Genomic DNA, 22,759 nt, shown 5'->3' with positions numbered 1-22,759 from the left:
CAAAGCACTTACAACCCCTCACAACTCTGTATCGTATCATCCACAAACTTTTTAAGGGTATCAAAACAAAAAAAGCACTCAAGTAGCACTTTAAAGACTAGCAAAATAATTTATTAGGTGAGCTTTTGGTTTGATAGTATATAGAATAACACGACTCCTTCCCTGTTACTATTGGTAAGCATAGTAACAGAGAGATAGCCGTGCTATTCTCTACACTAGCAAAACAAAAAAAGCAGTCCAGTAGCACTTTTTGGCAAATGCATCCGACGAAACGGGTCTTTGCTGCCCCCAAAACCTTATTCTCCAAAATATCTGTTAGTTTACAAGGTGACTCAGGACTTCTTGTTGTTTTTGAAGATACAGACTAACACAGCTACCTCTCTGATAGGGAGGCCAATGTTTCCCAAATCGGGAGTCCTAACTCAAAAGGGAATTGTAGGGCAGGAGGGGGTCATCACAGTTATTTTACGAGGGTCGCGGTATTGTCAACCTCGTTTCTGTGATGCTTCCTGCAGAGCCAGGGGTGAGAGGTGGCTGTCAGCCAGGCACCCAGCTGGGAAGGCGGCACCCTGCCAGCAGCAGCACACAAACAAGGGTGACAATCCCATCCCACCCTTACTTCTGCACTGCTGCCTTAAGAACTGGACAGTGGCAGCTGCTGACCAAGGTCCCAGCTCTGCAGACAACATTGCAGAAGCAAGGGTGGTAATACCATTCCATACCACCCCCGCCCTTATTCATGTGCTGCTGCTGGCTCTGCCTTGAGAGCTGGGTTCCCAGCCACTCTCTAACTGACCACCTCACAAGGCTCTTCTCGACTGACCTCAAGCTGCAGTGAGAGGGCTGGGGGTCCCTGGGGCAGCTTGCATACTGAACCCTTCATCCCCAGCCCCACCCAAAACAATGATTTAAATGAAGCACGTCCATTGTCATTTTATTATCCAAAATACAAAATTTAATTGAGTTAAGGACCAGCACAATGCCGGGTAAATCTTCTAGTTACTTATACACACAAATCATCATGCATTGCCCACTGCTCCAGTAGTGCTGCACTGGCAGGCCGTATTTATTCTCCAGCATATTATAATTATCTGCCAGTCGCGTATCATATGTGAATAAGCTGGAATTTTAGTCCCCGTCTGATAAAGGCCAGAGTCTCAGACCCATCATGAGAAACCTGATGGGAACAGAAAATTGCAATTCCCACCAATGCTAAATTCTCCCTTTTAATCTCTTTAAAGTGAACCATCTTTAATCTCCATCAGATGAAGGTCAGAGATTCACAGACACAGTTATTGGCCCTGGCATTCCTCCCATGCCAAAGGAAAGGCATGTCAGGAAGGGAAATTGATAGACCGAAGCCACTAGTCTTTCAAATCAGCTGACCAAAAAAACTGAAATTCAACAATTTGCAGCTCAGGTAAGCTACCATTTGATTTAGACTGTTCTTGGCTCAAATAATGTTTCTTGCCTTGAAATGGGGGCTGTTAGTGCTTCGTTGTGGCTACAGTCCTTCTTCGGAAAGCACTCCTATTAAGCTAAGGCCTGAGTGGGGCCTGAAGATGTGGTCTAATAATAGCTTTGATAGAAATGTACACAAAGTGTTAAGGATGCCAAAGTACTTTAGAAGACTAGAGAGTATAAGCCAAACCTCATTTCTGCTCCTTCTGAAAACGTTGAGTCTCCCTTTTATTTCATTTCATGTAGCAATAGCTTAGGGTAGGAAGTGCAGAAAAACACCATTTCCAAATTAAGCTGCACAAGAAATTTAGGGAAAATGCTAGAGCTGATCTCAATGGTCATTTTTAGACCTTTTCTTCTGCAGAAAATTTGAGTTTTTGGCGAGGAAATTAAGAAAAACAAATGGTTTGCTGAAGGCTGTTGGGTCTTCTGACTACCTTTGGAACTGATCAACATGGTTTGATCAGGCATTGCCAGCTAAGTTTTAATTCCTGCCCACGCAAACCAACAAACCAAACCAGCCAGTAATTTTCTGAGTGGACTAGCTGGGGAACAGCAGGGCTCTGAAAAGACAGTGCTACAGGATCTTTAGTACCAAATTATCAGCACCAAACATTTACTTTGTGTCAGAAATATACATATGCAAACAGGCACAGGATGGGATTTCCTTATGTCTTCTGGTGACTCAGACACTGGCCATTTATTGGGACTTGGGCTTCTCTAACATGGCGACTCCTACATTGTTATTAACTGATGACACAATTGCCTATATCCAGTGTAGCTTTTAGAAGTGCCTTGGCACATCTTGTTGCAAGGCCAGTTTGCAGTTCCTTACACGGTTGTATTCCTCTGTAAATCACAGAGGGCTCTGTTCCTAAAACTGCAGCAGAATGGAACTATTTCTCTCTCTCTCTGTCTGGTGGTGGATAAAGCCCCTTCCAAGATAATTAACATAAGAGGAGTTAAAAAAAATAAACAAACATGAAAAGCAAAGTGCATGTCCAGTTCGCTATATTAAACACTCAAAATTGCTCTTCCAAGCTAAACTTCCTGCTAACCTTCAAGCTAACCCCAGGCTTCTCTCCTATGTTCTGGTGTGAGATTCCATGGAAATGCATGGTTGCATTTTGTCTTTTTCTGGCAGAATAAACAATACCTTGATCAAGAACTTTATTAACTTGAAGCTATAACTTTGTTTCTGGTGAACTAAGAAGTAGCTCAACAAAAGTTCTGCCGCCTAGCTTTGTTAAGTGGATGGGGACCCACCCAAGAAGGATGGGAAACAAGTACTTTGCTTAAGTTATGGAAAGGAATGAACCAAGCCACGCTGCATGTACTCAAATTACCTATGTGAAGTCACAGAATGTTTCCCTTGCCCCACTATGATCTGAAGTGAGATCAGTAACTCTTCACACAGAACACCAGTCACTAGACAGAGACTGAATCATTACCACCAACTTGTGCTAGATTTCAATCCTCTGCCTAGGGGAAAAGGTTTCATGTTCCATCAAAACTATTTTCCACACCATCCAGTTCTTGTTGGTACTGTTACTGGCAGAAGCAGTCTTAGTGAGGAGAGACCATGTGTGAGACCAAATGGTACAGCGTGAGATATCACAAACCAATTCCCCCTTCCCAGAACAAATTCTAGTTTACCCTTACAATAAGGGGCTGTCATGATCTTTTAGTCTGACCTCCTGCATAACAGCTTGTGGAATTTCATCAAACAGTTTTTGTGTCAGTCCCCTCACTGCTGCCCACTTGTCAGTCTATCAACTGGGACTGTACTTAAATTTTAAGCTAGGACATGGGCCCCATGGTGAGTGGCATTAGTTCACGTGAAGTGAACTGAAACAATGGCTAAGGCACATCAGTAGCAGATTTCATGCCTAAGTCAAAGAGAGCATGGAGGAAGAGTTTTTCATGGGTTGGGAGCAAGTCTCAGCTCAGTGTATTTCTCTTAAAAGGGACCTTGAGGATACCTGGCCTGGCAAATCTAAGTTACTTGCTAACTTGCCTTGTTAAGGTATCTAGCCAAATTAGCCACTTTTGTAGGCTCTTACTTCACTTAAAGTGTCAGCATTTTGTTTTAATAGCTATAGCAAAGGCCCAGTGTCAACACACTAATGCCAAGAATGAAACCATTTCATACTCATATGTTGGCTCAGGTGCAGATCCGATTTTGGCAAGGCAGTTGCTGCAAAAAGGCAGCTCAGAAACATAAGTGCCTTGATCCTTACTGTGCTGAGCAAAGCAGGCCCATGCTTTCTGGTTAACAATGCTCCAGCTAATACATTTGGTGTAAGAGGACTATTGCAGTAATGCACTTTCATGATTTCACTGTATTTTGTGTAATGACATGACATCTTGTGTTTCTATACACGTGCAGAATTTCCAGTATGTAAAACTTTGCCCTGGGGAAAAATGAATGAGAAAAAGGGCTTCTAATGACAGAATGCAATTTTATGAGATATGCTTTTAAAGACAATTAAATTAAACAAATGAAGGAACACTTTTTTCAAATGAGAGGTAGGGTTGCATGAGGTGGAATGGAACACTGGCACATCTTAACTTTCATTCTCAAGAGAGAGGGCTCTAACACCGAACCCCCTCCTTTGTGGATTATAAAGTCTTGCAAGTTTTACTTGACAGTCCAAAGTTCCTTAAATTGAGGGTGGCATCCTGATCAGTAAAGTCTAGGGACTCTTCCCAGACTACGCATCGTTAGTGTCTGCTTTGCTAAGATTTTGGGTAGGCCAGCAAAAAAGTGCTTAAGCATCTTCATAAGATGAGCTTACGATGAGAAGAGTTCACATTCCAGACCACCAACAATATGAGCTCCCATCCAGCTTGCTGGTCCAGCCAAGCACCTCCCCTTTGTCCTTCCTAGAATTTCAGTGAAGTAGATTTTTCACACTGCAACTTTCTCCATGACGCTGTCTGTGACATGCACCTCATCCGCTTGCACTGTGACTGTTGCTGACTGACCACACATATGCTGGTGATCTTTCCAATCCTGCAAAGGAGCATGCAGAGAGAATGTGAAAAAAGACAGCATCAAGAGACAGTGGATATAGCTAAAGAGCAAAAACAAAACCCCAAACCCAAACCTCAGTGTGATGCTGCTAGAAGCCCTGATACCAGCAGCCAGCCTGCAAGCATGCAGGTCTCAGCCTGGCTTCCCCAAGCCTCACTATGCCTTGCAGCAATTCCAGTCCATAGTCTCCCCAATCTCTCTACCCCATGTTGTTAACTCCGAGACACTCAGACTTCTTCCCTGACAGAGAGAAACCTGCCTCTGATAGCAGGTCATTGTGGGACACATGCCCCACACTTCACACAACAGGGTAAAAATAAACAAAATATGTTATCTATTAGAAAAATGCAACCCCCACAGCCTCATGCTCCCAATAGCTCATGTGGTGAGGTGACCAGGACCTGTTTTGGGCCTTCCCGCAATTTTCATTTTACCTTGGCAGTTCCCTTTGACCACTGAATTGCACATCTCAGAAAACCTGCTCCATATAATACAAACAGCAGGATGCCAGCAACGTCATAGAACACGTGAGTGACACATGGGTGCAAGTTAAGTGCATCCAGTGTGCCTTAGTGTGCAGGAGGTTGCAGTGAAGCTTGTGCGTTACACCATACGGAGGATGAACGTGCTGTGTGGGTGTATTTCCTTTATCAGCTGGTGTTGGGAGGAGAGTCCTAATGACAACGCAGAGTCTAACAGTCAGTGGAAACGTGTTGTGTGCGTGATTTCCTTGTTTTTAGGGACTGCATGATGAGGGATGTCACAATGAACTACCCAATCTCTTTTTAAAGCAACGTTTGGTTTCTGCACTACAGATAACTGAGGCACCTAAAACAGAAGAACTTTATTGTTCAGTGAAAATGGTCTCCTCCTCATCTCTCCTGCAGCATACCTCTGATTGGCAGGGTCACTTGGCATAGTGCCCTAGCGTGCTCTCTGCTGGTGATGTCACAAGCACTACAGCTCAGCCCTGGAACACGCTACGCATGTCCTAGTGGTAAGTTTGACTTTCAAAAAAATATGACCGCCAACTCAGAAGATGCAGCAGACTCTTGGGATGACAAGCAGAAAATACCTGAATAACCTAAAAAATGCTGAATAAGCTCCGACAACAAGAATGACCACACTCGTACAGGCAGCCTGTATGTTCTCAGTCATGGGTGTAATGCTGAGTACCTGCTGAGGTTACTCTGGGAACAGCAGCCAGGGATCTGTTGTGTCTGCAATCTGTAGATTCCCATTAGAAAATAACTCACTCATACAACTATGCTGGCCAGACCTCTTTACCTGGCTTATTTGGGGGTATTCAGTACACGCATGCATCGGTTTTGCCAGATATGCCGACTGCCTTTACGTCATATTATCTGTGACTTATAAAGAATCCATTACCTTCCGCTGGCAGAAAGTTGAGCAGTAATTGACTTTATGGCAACCGGTGCACTCGTTCATTGCCTCCCGACCACAGTTTACACAGGACTGCTGCAAAAATGAAAGGCAAAGGGGATAAGAGAAAGCTAGATGCTTTCAACACAGCAGGCTTTCCTAGCAATGCACAGGAAAAGGCACATTGGTCTCAGGCAACAGTTCTGGAAATCCATTCTCCTGGCTGTCTTGTGGTAAGTCATTTCAAAATGCAACATAATTCTGAGCCAGCACATCAATTTCCCAGTACTCCATCCTTCTGCTTTCCTGAAAACCAAAGAGCAACTCAAAGCCATGAAGCAGAACCTGGGACATTGGGGGAAACTAGCCACCCTGAGGTGACTAGAGGAACCTAAGAGGTTCTTGCCACCGTTTGACTTACACTGAGTTGATGTACTTGAAGACACAAGCAGAAAAAGGAGGTACATAGTATATAGAACTTGTTCATAATCCACCAACAAGCTCTTTACAGCTCTCTATAGGCAGAAGTTTAACCTTTCTGCCTCATTCAGATTCATCCAGGGTTTAAAAAGAATTGATCAGGTACTCTGAATGGATCAGGTACTTAAAAAGGCTTGGAAGAGGCAACATCATCTAAATTCGCTCTAGGTTAGTTTTAAGTATGCATTGCTTTAATGGAGTCTTCACACACATACATACTCTAACCCCCAGCTGGGCTCCCCAATTTTCATGAAAGATACATAAGAAAAACCTTCATTTTACCAATGCACTTAGCTCCTTTGTGCCAGTTTATTGGTGATTCTGACTGTAAGAGAAAGGTGTGCATGGACGTTTGAATAGCTGGCTTAATTTTCCCTGATTTCCACAAGAGGAGGAGGGGTCCTACAGACATGGACCATTATGTACTAAATGAGAAGCAGCATATAGACACATGAAGACAAACGAGAACTGAATTTCAGCCTTCCTCGCTGTATTGATCAAAAAGAACATAGCTGCTGATATGACCAAAATAGCAATTTCCTACCAGGAAAGAGAAGCAAAGGAAAACAGATTATTTTAGAAGCATAGAGGCAGAACCTCGGAGTCACTATGCCTTGTGTTTATTACTTTATCCCTATCTCAATAAAAATCCAATTAAAAATGAAAAAGCTGTATGTTTAGTTGGGCACATCATTTAACCAGGGCAGCCAGGGCACATTTCTTATAGCTCATTCAGTTTCCAACTCATCAAATTACTGACATGTCATTAGCAAGTTGCAATGGTGTAATGCCATCACAGGAAGTCGTTCTTGGCTGTGAATATATTGTCACACAGAGGCAACATTAACACAAGCAATATTTAGTTCAGCTGTCTCCTCTCTGTTTCAGGCACAACTGATTTAACATCCTAGTTCCTATTAACACTCCGCTCATTCACACTGTCTGTTTGCATCTGATCTGCATACCTAGAAATAAAGCCAGTGCAACAAAACTATATTCAGATAGCGTTAATGTTTGGACATAAATGCACAAAAATCAAGGAGAGACTTCCAGCTCCCACTCATGTGAACTCATCACCAGTGATGCTCAGCAAAGTCATTCAGTACCTCACACTCCTATGAGATACTACTAAATATCATTTCATACACAGTTCTGAGAGTCCCACTGAGATATCCAGAGACATTGCTACGTCCTTTGAATAAAGAGATCTAGTTTGAATCCCAGCTCAAAGCTCTGCTTCCAAAACTGCCCAGAATGCAGAGATATGTAAGGACAGTTTCTCTTCTTCTCTAGCAATACCTGCTACACAAACACAACTCAGAAGGGACTCAGGTTAGCCTGTCTGGCCAGCACACAATGGTGTCATGAGACTTGTGAACACAGAAAGCTATGTTAATGGAACACAGGATTTGCCAGATCATATTGCTGGTACATCTAGCTTGATATTCTTCATATTCTTCTGTGTGCTAGAGGACAAGACCAGATATTCCAGAGCAGTGCCATTTTTGTTTTTTTTTAAAAAAAAAGGTGCCAGTACTCAGCCAGCTCCCTGCCCCACTTCCTCAGCCAATCCCCTGGCTGGGGCTGCTGAGATTCTGGTACTCAATAGCAGCAAGTACCAGCACAAAAAAAGCACTGCTTTAGAGATTAAATACACTTGATGCAGATGGCTATGCAAACACTCACTGCACTCCATGGTGCTGTACAGCCATGGGGACCCAGATGATGCATGCAAGTTCCCTGGTGTGTTTTGTTGTACCACAAATCACAGCATGTGTGAGAACGAGCCCTGTATCTTTAGCAGAGAAAGGACAAAGAAGCCAGTAAATGCCTGAAGAGCACTCCTAAAGCATGTGGCATTTCCAGGTGGGATTTAAAGGGTGAAACAGCAGCTTTGTTCTTACCTTGATGATGATTTCTGTTTTACCATCGACATCTTCCGTTTGCTGATATAACTGGTTTTGATATTGCTGCAATGAAACAGACATTGGAACATTACTTGGCACATGGATCATGGATGTGAGGTGGTGCAGCACATGGAGCTGCTTATATCGAATGTTTAGTGTATCTAGGCGCCATGGTAATATAAATAGTAAAGATACCATTACTTGAGCTCGTTCTGTGGTGCCACTGGATGTGGTCTTCTGAATGAACCATCACCACTCTTTACAAGAAGCTGTCATGGAGGGGTCCACTCATGGTAAACAACAGAGCCTGTATGAAGTACTTCTTTTGTGCCAGTACTTGCCAGTACTCAGTACTGGCACCTCAGCAGTCCCACCCATGGGATTGGCTGGGGAGGGGAGTGGGGAGGCAACTGAGTACTGGCTCCTCAAAAAAAGCACTATATACGTGCGTGCATGCGTGTGCGCGTGCACACACACACACACACACACACACACACACACACAGAGACAGACAGCTTTTTGTTTGTTTTTTAAAGTAAATAAAGAAGAGACACTATGCAGCTGCCTCCCTGCCCCTTCCCCCACACCAGGGTTTCCATGGCTGGGGCTGCCACCAGGGCTCTCCAACTCAGAGCTGCTGGGACCCCTGCCCCCAGTCGGGGCCCCGGGACTGGAGCTGCTGGCAGAGCCCCGGCTGGCTCCCAGCCCTGGTGTGCCGGGGTACCCCAGCCACATCCAGGTCCTTGGGGCTGGAGCTGCCAGCAGGGCTCCGCCCCCGAGTCGGCTAGGGATCCCTGCTGGGATTGCCAAGGTGCCAGTATGGTGTCCCAGGTTGTACCATCGCTAAAAAATACTGCACACACACACATATATATAAAACATTCTAAGCTACGTCGTGTATTCTGACAACCATTTTGAGGTAGAAATAGACTTAAATCCTTATGATCATTATATGGTTCTTAGTCCCGAAGTAGTTATTGTAATACAGTATAATAAAAAAGAAGGAATGATTTGTTATGTGTGTGAGTGAGGAATGTGTAGGAGATAAGTATGAAGGCCATCACTGGGCCAGATGGTAGAGGGAGGGCCCAACAGCCCAGGAGAAGGCTCCAGAGATTGCTGCATATCAAAAGAGGGCAGACTCACAACCCAGGACCCTAAGGGAAGGCATGACTAGAACCAGCTTACCATGGCAACATGAAAAGATAAGGAACAAGAAGGACAACCTGAAATAACAAACATCCACTAGGATAACAGCATGCACTGACCATGACAAAGAGAAAACATTATAAAAGGAGGACTCTTTTCCCATAAGGTCCAGGTTCATCCTGCCATTACCACTGACTGAAACCTCAGTCCAGGCCAAAACAAACCTGGTTCCCCTCTCACATTTGGCCTGTTTGGCCACCAGGTTGATATGAGCAATAGATTGGTGACTTCCCATCATTGGCAGGAGAGAGAGATCGAGAGAGAGAGAGCATCTCTGTGTCTATGTAAGCATAAGCTAACTGCTTTGATATTGTAATCTCAAAATACTGCAGTGTATTGTATTCCCTTTTCCCTCTGAAAATATCCCATGTGTGTCTAATAAGCATAACATTTCAACATGCTGGTTTTCTGCTCATGTAACTGTCAACTAAAGGCAAAGTTCAAGCAATCCCAACTTCTTCTCTCGACACAAACAAGAACTCATCCATTAACTGCTGGCTGAGGGCACATCTTCCCTAGGGGTGCACTACATGGTGTACGTGCTTCCCATGATGGGAAGGTTCTTTCATCAATGTAGATAACTGACCTCCCCAAGCGGCAGTAGCTAAGCTGATGAAAGGATTCTCCTAACATGTCTAAACTGGAGGTCAGGTTGGCTCAGTGAAGTACTCGGAGGCGTGAACTCTCCGAAACACAAACATCTAGCTCAAACGGAATTGTAACAAACACAACACTGACCAGAAGCAGTGGAGGTAACTATGGCACACAGTTACAGGCATTTCATGACTACTAACTTGAACCAAGATTCCCTTAGACCATAAAGCACCCACATCTTCCCTGCAATAGAATCCTGTAGCACTGAGTCCCAGAGCCAGGGCAAGTGACTTGAACTCAGGGCTGGGGCTTCAGGGCTAAAAACTGCAGTATAAACATTTGGCCTTGGGCTGAAACCTGGGCTTTGATACTCCATGTGGGGGAGGGTCTCAATGACTGAGCTCTAGCCAGAGCCTGAAAGTGCACTGCAATTTTTACCCGCATGGCTCAGCCAAACTAACTAGTACCAAGTGACCTGGCTGAAGCTGTGTCACACGTTTTTTACTGCAGTGCAGCTATATCTAGAGAAACCAAGTAGATTCTGGAGGAATGGAATAACCCCTAAATGAGAACGGGGGGAAAAAAAACAAAAACAGACAAAATGTTTCAGATCTTTTAGAAACTACACTAGCTGTGCTATCCAGTCCCCCAGAAATATAAAAACAGAAGTAAAGGATCCATTGCAGTTCAGCTACCCTAGGAGAACTAAATGCCAATCTAACCAATTCAAAGAGCATGCATACAAAGTCATCTGGATTTACTATAATCATCACACTAACCACCAAGTAGACACATTTGGCCAAGACAGACTAGAAAAACTGGATTTTTTTAAAACTTAGGCCAGGTCTATAACTTGGTTTTTCCGAGATGCAGTGTTGGAGCCATCCATCTGCCTGTCTCCCACTCCTTGGCTTACTACAAGCAACCTGTCCCAAAGCAGTTGGCACTGGGTTTGTGTCAGAGTACTTTCAGTTTTTTCAGTCTCTGAGGCCAGGTCTACAACAGGAGACTGGAGTCGATGTATCTAAAATTGATTTTTGCTGCTGTCTACAAAGCATGAGGTCAATGGGAGAAACCGTCATGGAGTCTCTCTTTACTCCTCATGACTGCCGGGAGTACTGGGTTCGACAGCAATACCCTGATATTTTGGTTTAGTGCAGTCCCACTAGGTGCACTAAATTGAACCCCTGGAAGATTGACCGTCGATCTTCCAGTGAATATAGACACAGCCTGAATACAGTAAATGCGCTTACCCTCCCCGTAAACACCCTGCCCCGTGGGCCCAACAGTAGACACTGATGAGAAATTGTAATTAGCTAACATAAAGAAGGAGAGAAAGCAAATTATATTCAGTGCTGACCCAGAGTTAAATCTCAGTAGAAGGGGTAAAAACACGTTATCACACTGTAAAGAAAAGTAGGTTTATCTGAGAGTAGGTCCCAATGTTTAAAAAAGATTAAGGGCTTAATTTCAGATCATCTTTGTGACCTGGCAGCAAGGCATTTATGTACCTGTGAAACCACAACCTTGGAAATCCTTAAGTCACCCTGACATGGAATCAAATTAAGGAAATCTTGGGAGGTGACGAATAACAGAAATATCTCACTCCTTATAGCAAGCAGCTTGGTTTTGCTCCAGCTTTACTAAATGAAGACATTCAATCTATCTGTGTAGAATTCAAAGTACCATGCACAGAATCTTTAACACTTCAGTACTGCTTAGACACAAACAAACAAAGCCATAGTTGCAGCAGAATTTAGTAAATACAATTTCCTGTCTTAGAATTTGATGCCAAAATTTTGCCCAAGCTAAAGACAATCTGGAACAGTAACAATAATTGCTACTTTGAGATTTTTTTCTATGTGGTGCCAGTTTTAAGCAGAATGACTTTTCCTGTGCAAAGGGTAACCTTAAGTCTTGAGACAGACTGGAACTGACAATTTACACCAGCTGGGAATCTGGATCTGACTTCTACATTCTAACTAGCATTTGTTCTTTGGCTGCCTTACCACAAACTTGTCTGTGCAGGAGAGGCAATGAATCATGCTGTGAGGAAACACTATGTTCTTCCAGGAAGGTTAAAACTGACCTTCTAGTAACATGTGCAAGGCAAAGTACCTATAATAATACCTACAAGGTAGCATGAAGTGTGGGAATAGGCCACACTGTTTCTGAAAGTGGGGTTGAGGAGTTTTTGGTTTGTTTTTGGTACTCAGTGCTCAGGTCTGTATGACAGCAATTAAGCGCAGGACATTAAATTGTTAAATATTCCCCTCCAATACATGCACACATGGGCATAACACCAATCAGTCACAATAAACCCCTCAGCAATGGTCTATGCCAAAAATTCTCAAATAGTGTTCTGTGAGCTCCATTCACGTGTTCTGCTGGTAGCTCCCTCTAAGGTGTGTGCCTGACTCCACTGGTAAGGTGCCTGGACCCTGGAGAAAACATATTTGTAAGATGAGGTGGTGGCCTTGGGAGTGGAGCTGAGGGGTGAACAGAAGGCAGTGGGGGTGCAGTGGGGTTAGAAGATAGGGTGGGGGAATTTAGGATGTGCAGGGCTATGGCTGCTGGATAAAGAGGCTACCTTCTCCAGCTCCCAGGCTGTGGCTGCCAGGGAGAGGCCCCCTCTTTCCCAGCCCAGCTCGGTGACTGCCACAGACTACTGATTTTAAAATATGAGTTGTGTGGTTTTATTTATAGAACAAAAAAGTTAATTATGTTTTTTTATATAGTTCTTTTATACAAAGAGCTTTGCAATACTTAGCTAATGGTACAAACAACATTCAGTAAGATCATCAAGTGGTCTACCAAGACCCTCGCAATTTTCAAATGGTTTGGGGAAAAAAAAAATTGAGAACCACTAGTTCACATACACTGATGCACAATGTGGACAGCCAATGAATTCTAGTTCCAGGGAGCTGCCACAGGCTGTGAGCTCTACAGCTGAGACTTCTTCCCCACCTAATTTTCAGTGACAAGACAGCCACCAGGGAGCACAGCTCTCATACACCCAGCACTCTCCCAGCCCCCATGCCTTCCTGGAAAATGCAAATGAATTTTTTTCACCTCCATTTTATTTATTTGAGTCAGGAGTCCACCAGTTATGGGCCACAGATCATCAGCAAACTGCACATACTGAGACACTTCAGACCCAAGCAAAGGGGAACTGGGTGGTGAACTGAACCACAAGAGACACCCTCTCTCTTACAGTAGGGTTTCCAGAAAAGTTTGGAGAACCACTGACCTGCACTGGGCCTACTGCTGTGCTATGCAGCAAAATCCATATTACTAACTATGCTCTGTGTCCAGCTGGATCCCTTAAACGCCTGATCTTTTTTAATTTAATTTCATGCCCTCCTGCCCTGAACTGTTTAAATCTTTCTGGGAAAACAATTCAGAAAGCCAGCTGTTAAATAATCTGATCTTCAGTTGTGTCCTTAAAACGAGCACCCCCTCCAGCACTGTTTCATTGAAGGGATGGGACTTTTTCTATTGTTTTCTATATTAATTCAGAGAGGAATGATATTTTATAAGCACATTTTGGCTTAGAGTCTTAGGTTTTTTATTGGCTTAAACAGTATTCATTTTACACAGAATATAGGAAAGGATTTTTGGTGGATTTACGAGTTCTCTAAAACTTGCTTCAACTAAATAATGGCTTAACCAACTCTAAAAATATTATTTTTGTAGGCATTTGGGACTTTGTGTAAAGTCATGCCTTTTATCCATTTATTTTGGGCTTATCCTGAAAGATACTAAGTACTTTCTGTGAAAAGCTGAGCATCCTTAACCTTTAAATGCAAAATATCCCCCACCATTACTCAAACAAAAAGAAGAATTGAAACCAGAATTCAGTGACCAATCAAATGTGGTCTTTTAAAGGTCTTTCAATAAGGATGGCTGAAAATTTTACTTGCCTAGAAAGCAAGAATATTAGATCATACTTCCTGGACACCAACAAATATTTTATTGTTAAAACACAAATACTGAGATATGTCCATTGTTACACAACACATGAAATACCAATAGTTCATAAAAAAGAAAAGCCTTTAATGTGTAAGAGATCGCTCTTAGCCAAAACACAGGTCTGTCCATCACTTACACTAAGCCAACCGCATGTAAACAATGTCTGGTGCTTCCAAGTGGCAACAAACAGCAGTACACAGAACTAAAGTGTCAGATTCATGCACACCAAATGTTCACATATACTGGTTGTATCTTATAGGCACTGAGGTCCAAACCTTTTCAATGGATGTCAGTCCAATATCTGGGACTAGCGCTAGGAAGCTTCTGATTGCAGACAGAGCACAGAGGTAGTCTCTGAGTTCAGAAAATCTTTTGGATGATGCATAATCCAAAGTGGCTTTTAACGCTGGTTTCATTATAGTTTTAAAATACTGGAGATTTATTTAAACTTTGCAACTCAGACATGATAAACACTACATATCAATGTCCTGGGTCATTAACACCCCATTACAGAACATCTGCAACGGTTCTAATAGACTGACAACATATCCTAACTATTTGTAGCACTGATGCACAACTACCCTGTGTGCAAACTGAGACAGTTCCACTACAACTCCAACTGCTCCAAGGTGGTCGCTACAATAAATGATGGGATATTATCTTTCAGCTTTAAAAACTGCTATGAGAAATGATTTAAAAGTGATTTAAAGGATGATTTAAAAACATGTATGATTTATATATTGCCTGTCAGCCCAGGGAGGGAAACAACAGACTTTCGAGGGGGCACAGACATGAGTCCAGGAAATAAAGGCCAAAAGGCCTCTACTTCCCCCTCCTTTGAGAACCTGAACTCAGCAGGGATGCACGAAGAGGGGCTGGAGGCATAATGGCACTGGCCCTTCCTGACTGGCATGATGATAGGATGGCTGAGCCAAATCTGAGTGAGCAGAGTTATGATCTGGCATGCAGGGTCCCTTCATTGTAAAAGATAAGGTGTCTTCTTATAGTACCATTTGACATGCATTTTGATGAAACAGGAATGTCCTGAACAAAAACACTTTAGCAACAGCAGGTGGCAGTATCCTTCTTGCTATTGTAAAGGGGGGATGCTTCAAGCTTAGAAAAAGAGAAAAAAACAGTGTTGAGGTGGGATATGATAAAAAATGGTTGGAAATGACCTGGATTAATATTTTGTACTATAGTGCCTTCCATGCAGAGATCTCTCAAAACTTTTCAAACACTTGCTAAGACTTCACCAAACCTCTGTGAAGTAAGTACTATTGTTATTTGATCAATGAGGAAATTAAGACACAGCGAGGTTAAGTGTCACATAAGATATTTGTGGCAGAGTTGGAAATAGAACCTGGAATACACTCCCAGGGCTGTACTTTACTCACAAAACCCAGCTCCTTAAGCACATTTGTATCAACGAAAAAGACAATCAAAATTAGTCCCTGAATATATACGTACACTTAAAAAATTATATCTTGAAAGAAAATGTTTGAGATGTTTGGCTTACACATTTGGAGTCTGTGATCCTACATTTACACTGTAATAAAACTGAACCTCTCTAGTCTGGCAACTTCACGAGCTGACCAGTACCAAACAAGAGAATTTGCTGGACCATGGGAGGTCAATAATGTCTAGCAGCATTGCCAATAACTTCCATTGCTTACTGGACTCTTAGAAGACATTTAGGAGTAAAATACAGCTACATAACAGCACAGAACACTGAGAGTCACGACTGGTGTCCGTATACAAACTTTATGGGATCACAGAAAACTTGGTCACACTCTCTAGTCTGGCACTTTCTTGTCCAGCTAAATAAAATCATGCCAGATATTAATGTTTCTGGACAAGAGAGTGCCAGACAAGAGGGATTCAACTTGTAGCTGACAGCTTCACAAACATCTAAACTGGAGCATTTCCGTGCTATGAGCATGAGATCTATGATGGTATCAGTGGTCTAAGACAAACATACATTTGAACATAGGATTTGGAAGATACATGATACAGGAAAGTATTTTAAAATATTCCTTTTAAAAATGTGAACATGTGTTGTCTACATATATATTCAATTACTGCATCTGGCTGAATTTTGTTTCTAAAAGCTCTACAGTCCAGCCTTAAATCCATACATTGACTCAAACTATTTGTGCCTAGAGATTTTCACAGGTTAATAAGTATAGCCAGTGATCTAACACTCCTGCCCAATTTAGACACAATGGATCATTTAAGGAACAAACTGCAATCTCAAGTCTGTTTGGCTGGCTTTCATCAATTTCAATGACACAGTGTTTAATATATTTTTATTTGCTACATTTATTAAGTCCCCTTTTCCAAAAATTCTCTTTCTGCAACCACCACCCCTTTCAAGTATTTTTTTAAAATGCAGCCCAGTGACTCAAGTGAACTGTCACCAGACAGCAATATCAGTACAGAATATCAGAATGAAAATCTATGTCAATCATTTTACTACACGTTGTTTCATTCAATGGTCAAGTAATAAAGAAGATTTATACCCAGCATAAATCTTTCTTTCAGTCTAAGATGACTGGAAGTCTACCTTTCACATGGTTATGAATTCTACAGAGCTCTACACAGGAAAGGTAAATACCATTTTATTGTACAAGGCAAAACTTGCTTCACTTCAGTGACACTAATGAAACTGCTGTAATTTGGAAACTGCAAGGATCATTTGCAATATTTAAGGATTAGTCAGTCTTTACTGGTGATATCTGTGCGTTACACATGATCAGCATCTCAAAAATGCTTCATAATTTATCACTATCTAAAAAGAATAAACCAAAGATAATATGCAGACAAGCTTTCCAGTTTTCTTTCTTCTCCTGCCAGTAAATGTATACATCAACTAAGCTACGCATTACATATAAGGTGTCAAATGCCAAAATGAGTGTCATGTCACCATACTGAGCAACAGTTCTGCAAGCTTGTATTAATAGCTGTAGCAACAAAGCTTGTTACTGAACCACCTATTAGTAGAAGCAGGCTGTTTCCAATAAAACAGATTTTTTTCTTTAATCCTGAAATGTGCTAATTCCACATTACAGGATGATCTGACTCTATTGCTCTGTTCTGGTTTCATCTCTAATTAGGGCTTGCTCTGAATTTCTTATTTAATGAGAAGATCTTTCATTTGAAAATATGTAAAAACACGGCATTGCAAAGAGACCCTGCATAAAACCAATGGTGATCCTGAACAGAGGTAAGATAGCAACTGCATTCAGCATTTTTGTTAACAAAAACTGATGAAAGCCTCTTCTGATTTGTCCACATTAACCCCTAAGGATTCTCTGAACGTAGGAAAAGCACTTTGCTGTACCCAATTCGCATACTGCTACAGAATGGACTCTCTTTACTCTTGGCTGATTCATGGAAAAAATAAATTAGCTATTTAGAAAATAAAGCTCTTGTTCTATACTAATCCATGGAGATCTGAATATTCAGAGTAGCAATTACTTCCGATGGAACAATAACGACAAGATCCTCCCCTTCCACATACAGATTATTCTTAAGTATCAAAGATGACTTCAGATAGAAAAGATTCTTGTGTTACAAATTAGTTCAACTGGCTTTCAAGATTGTTACATCCAGACAGTGTTTGGCCAACAAAATTAAAAGTGGAAAAAACCACCTGTTTGAAAGTAAGTAAAATAAATGCCTTTGTTATGATCCCTGCTCGTGCACCCTGCACTCTTCCCTATAGTGAAAATCACAAAATTAAATATAAATAATAAGTAATGGTTACATAAAATTAATCCACACTTGTTTTGCTTAAAAACATTTACCAATAAGTCCACATTCATTTATTACACTTTTTTGCAGGTTTTCATTTTTTCCAGAAGTTGTTGCAGTTGGTTCTATCAGAAACTAAAAATCACGAACTTAATAACGACAGTGGATTTATGGCTCATTACAACAATCTGTAGCCCTCTGACCCTCCTTTGTCCCATGATTGAAGAGGTATTAACAGCACACTTTGATGTCTCACAACATTAACTCCTTTTATTTGTATTTAGCTGTGACACTCTCAGTGCCATCCCTGGGTCTGAGGAAGAGCTCTGTGTAAGCTCAAAAGCTTGTCTATTTCACTAACAGAAGTTGGTCAGTAAAAGGTATTACCTACTCCACCTTGTCACTGATTTTTTTCCAGAAGACCATTTCTTAAAAGCTAATTAAGAGACAAACCTGGAACCACTGATTCTAAATATTATTAGCTGGTATGTTAAACAGACCCAATAGCAGATTAGTATTTTTATTCTGATTGGGTAAAGCAATCTGTGCAGGCTCAAAAGTCAAAGTTTTACAACTGTTATTAAGGTTCAGTACAAATGACCACATCACCTATGCAATTTCTCAGAGGACTACTGTGCCACTCAGCAGCACACGTACCAATGACATATTACAAAAATGACAGCTAGAGATAGTACAGATGGGGATGTGTGTTACTGAGAAAAAGTCAGTCTCCCTCACAGGCTCTCAGGCTCACCAAATAGATCATTTTCTTAGTCTTTCAAGTGCTACAGTACTGCTGTTTTGTTTTGTTTTGTTGGGCTCACAACAGTTGCCCCATTAATTAGGGCTCTTAACTGCCATGCAGCAGCTGAATTTGATCCCTCACTTCCTGTGCCAGCAGAGAATAGAAGCAGCCAAGTGAAATGGGACAACTTGGCCCTGGTAGGAGGATAGCAGTCTGTACTGCCATCAGAGATGCTTTCATAGAAAACAAGAGTAGCATCAATGGGCTGCTAAAGGGAGCCCCAACCACCCTTCTTCATCTGGGAGCCTGAGAGAAGACAGGGCACGAACCAGAGAAGGGAAAAAACAAACAAGCAAGCAACAAATTATGAAATAATAAAAATCATCTATGCCTGCAATCAACTGTCTCCTCAAAGACCTGTTGGTCAGATTCTCCAATGCTTCAGACCTGGTATATTCCCCTCCACCTGCATAACCTGGGTGCTAAATCAGAAAAATTGCATTTGACAGCCACTGTGAACTGATGTAAAAAGGCACACCAGGAAGAATGCAATGGAGAATTAATTCTTCCATTGTTAGTGTGTTTCATGGGAGAAAAACACGTCAATTTTACTAAAGTAACTAAAATCCTACCAAGATTGTCCTGCTAGCTCTTAGCTCCAGCACTGAAGTTCTGTCAAATATCATCTTTCATGGATTCTCTCTACACTCTTCCCTGGGAGATCCACGGGGCTAGAGTCAGCAATGGCTGTGACAGTATCAGAAGTTGTAGCCATAATAACAGATGCTAGTCAGGCTTTGATATTTAGCAATAAATAAAATAACAATTTGCCAAATAAACATTTTATCCCACCTAATCTCCCCCTGCTAAACTTTACTTAGTAACATGTGGCTGCCCCATCCCTCGCTCCACTAGCAGGAAGTCAGCAGTTTGAGTAGTGTCTTTGAAGCATCCCCTTCCTAGACACCACCTGATTCCTTGACACCAGGGCTCAGGATTTGTGACCCCCAACCTACAGAGCTTAAACTATTACTATAGCATCCTCTGCTATTTAGAATCCCAGCGTGCCCTTTTCCCTCACCACAAGACATGAGTAGCTGAGTGACTTCAACAGAAGTTATGAGGATCCTTCAGGGTGATGAACACGACTTGGGATTTCTGAGACTATGCTCATTAGTCAGTCTTTCATTCCAACCATGGGGGACGCTGAGCAAGCTAGCACTTTGCTCACTTAGTAGTTGGGAACAAAGATAACACAGGCTCGAGCAATGTTGTCTCTTCCAGCTTTGTTACCTCTTTCCTCTCCACGTCGGCTTGGATTTTCGCTTGAGTAACAGCAGCCTCCCGGAAGGAGGAGCTGGCTTGTTTAGCCTGTTCAATCAGGGTCTTCAGTTGTTGGGCTGTGTTGAGTAAGGAGTTGACCATCTCCTCCAGGTACAGCCAGCTCCGTTGCTCTGTCATCTCTAGGCCGTTCACCACTGAGGGGGATATGGCTTTCATGGGGGTAGTGGGTGGCACAGCCAGGGCAGGAAGGGACGTCAACACTGAATATTAAGAAAGCAAAACAAATTACACAAGATCGAAGGGTTTCAACTCCACAAGATGCTTCTTTCCATATCTCAAATGTTCAATTCAATTTAATCAAAACCCAGTTAAACACATATAATCAAGCCACCCAAAAGACCATGACAGAAATGTGTGGAGTGATCCCTTAGGGAGCTTTCAAACTTAAGGGCTGAAGAACATATGCTTTTGAAAAACTTAACTCATTGTGACAAAGGGGTCCTGAAAGACTATGACTTATTGCTGGGGGGGAGGAATTAGCTACAGTGCAACTCTAGTGAAGCATAATGCAGTCAAGTGGACAACTGAGGTTTTTGGAAATTAGGTAGGCATGGAAGACAAATTGGAGCTCTCGGAGAACTAAATCAATTGGCTGTTTCTGCTACAATGATCAGCAACAAAACAGTTAAGGTTGACATTTGTCATCTTTGGGTTTCACAGATAGCTACATATTCTGATCAAGCTCTGTGGAGGCAGTTCACACTCATAGCTACTGTTTAAGGCTGCCTGCAAAACTCAAGAGGTCAAACTGTGTTCATTTACATCTGATTCGCATTTCAGAGGGTTGCTTCACAAGCATGAGGCTGGAAACATTTTTTATTTTTTTGTTTTAAATCATTCCAGAACATAACTCTGCAACATAATTCTGAGAAAAATCCCTGGCCACAATTACACAGCACCCTTAATATACTGAAAAGCTCTTTGAGGGATGAAATTCTGATTATTGGAACGTGTCACAAATATTCTAGAAACCTTATGGAGGAGGATAAAGGTGCGATGAGACAGGCAGACCTGCACTGTAGCCAGAATGTTCAGAATAGGAGCATACTAAAGGTTAATCACTTACATTCATATATAAGTATCTAACCAAGGTCCAGTAGCAGAGAGAAAGCCATGCTAGTCTATATACTATCGAAACAAAAAAGCAGTAAAACAGCACTTTGAAGACTCTTTAAAGTGCTGCTTTACTGCTTTTTTGTTTTAACCAAGGTCTGATTTTCAAAAATGCTCAGTTTACATTGGTAGGAGTTTGGAGTATTCAGCTCCTCTGAAAATCAGGTGCAAATCAATTACTTAAATTGCCTTAAAAGGAAGTAGGTGACTAACTTCAGAGACCCACATTTGAAAATGTAGGCTTGTTATTATGCCCTTTGTGAAATTAGTTTAGTGGGGTCACATGGGATAGTGTGTATCTGTTCATATCCAGACACAAACTCTTGTTCCTAGCTTTATAGGTGGAGTCTGTCAGCTGAGCCACCTTTGCAGGAACAGGATCACAATAGGAGCCCTTCTAACCTAAGAACACAGAGAAATGATTATCTATATATTCTCATCAACATCAGACAACTGGAAGGACAGGCATGCCAAAAACTCTAAGTAATAGCTTCATTTGGTATAAGCAGACAGGGCTGTGACATCAGAAGTGCAATCACAGAACAAAGAGCTATGGACAAACGAGTGAATGCAACAGCCAGGACTATCCTTATTTGTCATATTCTCACATGACACAAACAGTAAGGAGACACTGCTACAGAGAAGAGCTACCAACCCCTTCTCCCATTAAAAACATTTATCTACACACTCCTGTCCTTCTACACCTTTTAAAAAAATTCCTAAATGTAAGAACATCTGGAAACTAAGTTGAAATAGTCAGGCAATGTGCCACTGCCACATATTCCTTCTTTACTCACTGTCATTTGACCCAACACAAAGCAGAGCAGGGATCACAAATTCTTACACACTGTCATGCATGTTCATGTCAAACTGACTCACATAAGATATGGGAAGCAAGCTGCACCAGCATTCCCTGCAGCATGGGATCTTTAATCAAAATATGAGATTAATTCAAAATGATGAACATTTAACAGATTATGGCTGCATCTTTCCAAAATTGATATTCTAAATCTCTCTGGAAGTCTAAAAATGGCTGAGTTGGACACACACACTATAGCAACAATGTACTAGAAAGAACAAAACACATCACTCTTCTTTACTGCCTGCCACGAATGGTCATATCTACCATATTGATAAAAAGGCCTATGAAAGAATTTAGCAAAATCTAACCAACTTTCAAAATGTGTTAGCTCTCTGTACATCAGTCACAGGAAGAGTATCTAAGAGTGTCAAAAATGGCCAAATGAACTGCAGGGATAAAATAAAAACTGAATTAATCCCAGATTGACAAGGTAAACAGCTGCTCCTGTTATTAGCCAAACTGTGATTGGGGAGCATCCAGTACTGAAATCAATTCATATTAACTATTAAAAAATATTATTCCACTGGTTCATTGAAGTCAGCTTGGAATGAGCCATTCAGTGACATATGATAACTTGCAATGCACAGTATCTCTTAAGTGGCTGAGTGCACTCAGGAACCTCTCTTTTGCTTCTCTTATGAGCCAATAGCTTTCAGCACTCTCGTAGACTTCTGCCACACCAAAATTACTTTGCACTGGCAAAGTCACCTACAAGGGTTAATTGCCCTACTCCACAGTTTCACACATTGCATTTTTCAACACATTCAGTTCCCAGTGAAATCTTCCTCAAGTCGAGCAACCCCTCTTCTAGTAATTTTAGAATGAATATCTTAAAATCCACCAAAAAATGACCTTACTCAATCAGATCTGCTTGCTCTAGAAGTGTGTGTCACAAT

At 41.8% G+C, this 22,759-nt stretch overlaps 1 protein-coding gene across 2 annotated transcripts in view; it reads right to left on the bottom strand.

Annotated features, from left to right (window-relative positions):
- Positions 1 to 987: 987 nt before the first annotated feature.
- DEAF1 (DEAF1 transcription factor) overlaps positions 988 to 22,759 on the bottom strand; it is a 46,762-nt gene continuing 24,990 nt past the window's right edge. For both annotated transcript variants that reach the window (XM_074997876.1, XM_074997877.1), the window contains 4 exons: positions 19,838 to 20,088; positions 8,266 to 8,331; positions 5,888 to 5,977; positions 988 to 4,477 (listed from right to left, as the gene is read on the bottom strand). In XM_074997876.1, coding sequence (XP_074853977.1) covers positions 4,373 to 4,477; positions 5,888 to 5,977; positions 8,266 to 8,331; positions 19,838 to 20,088 — 512 coding nt within the window. In that variant the 3' untranslated portion in view covers positions 988 to 4,372. The remainder of the gene's footprint in view (positions 4,478 to 5,887; positions 5,978 to 8,265; positions 8,332 to 19,837; positions 20,089 to 22,759) is intronic.

The sequence above is a fragment of the Carettochelys insculpta genome, chromosome 6 (genome assembly GCF_033958435.1).
Source record: "Carettochelys insculpta isolate YL-2023 chromosome 6, ASM3395843v1, whole genome shotgun sequence".
Lineage (NCBI taxonomy): Eukaryota > Metazoa > Chordata > Testudines > Carettochelyidae > Carettochelys > Carettochelys insculpta.
This window is presented reverse-complemented; position numbering and strand designations above follow the sequence as displayed.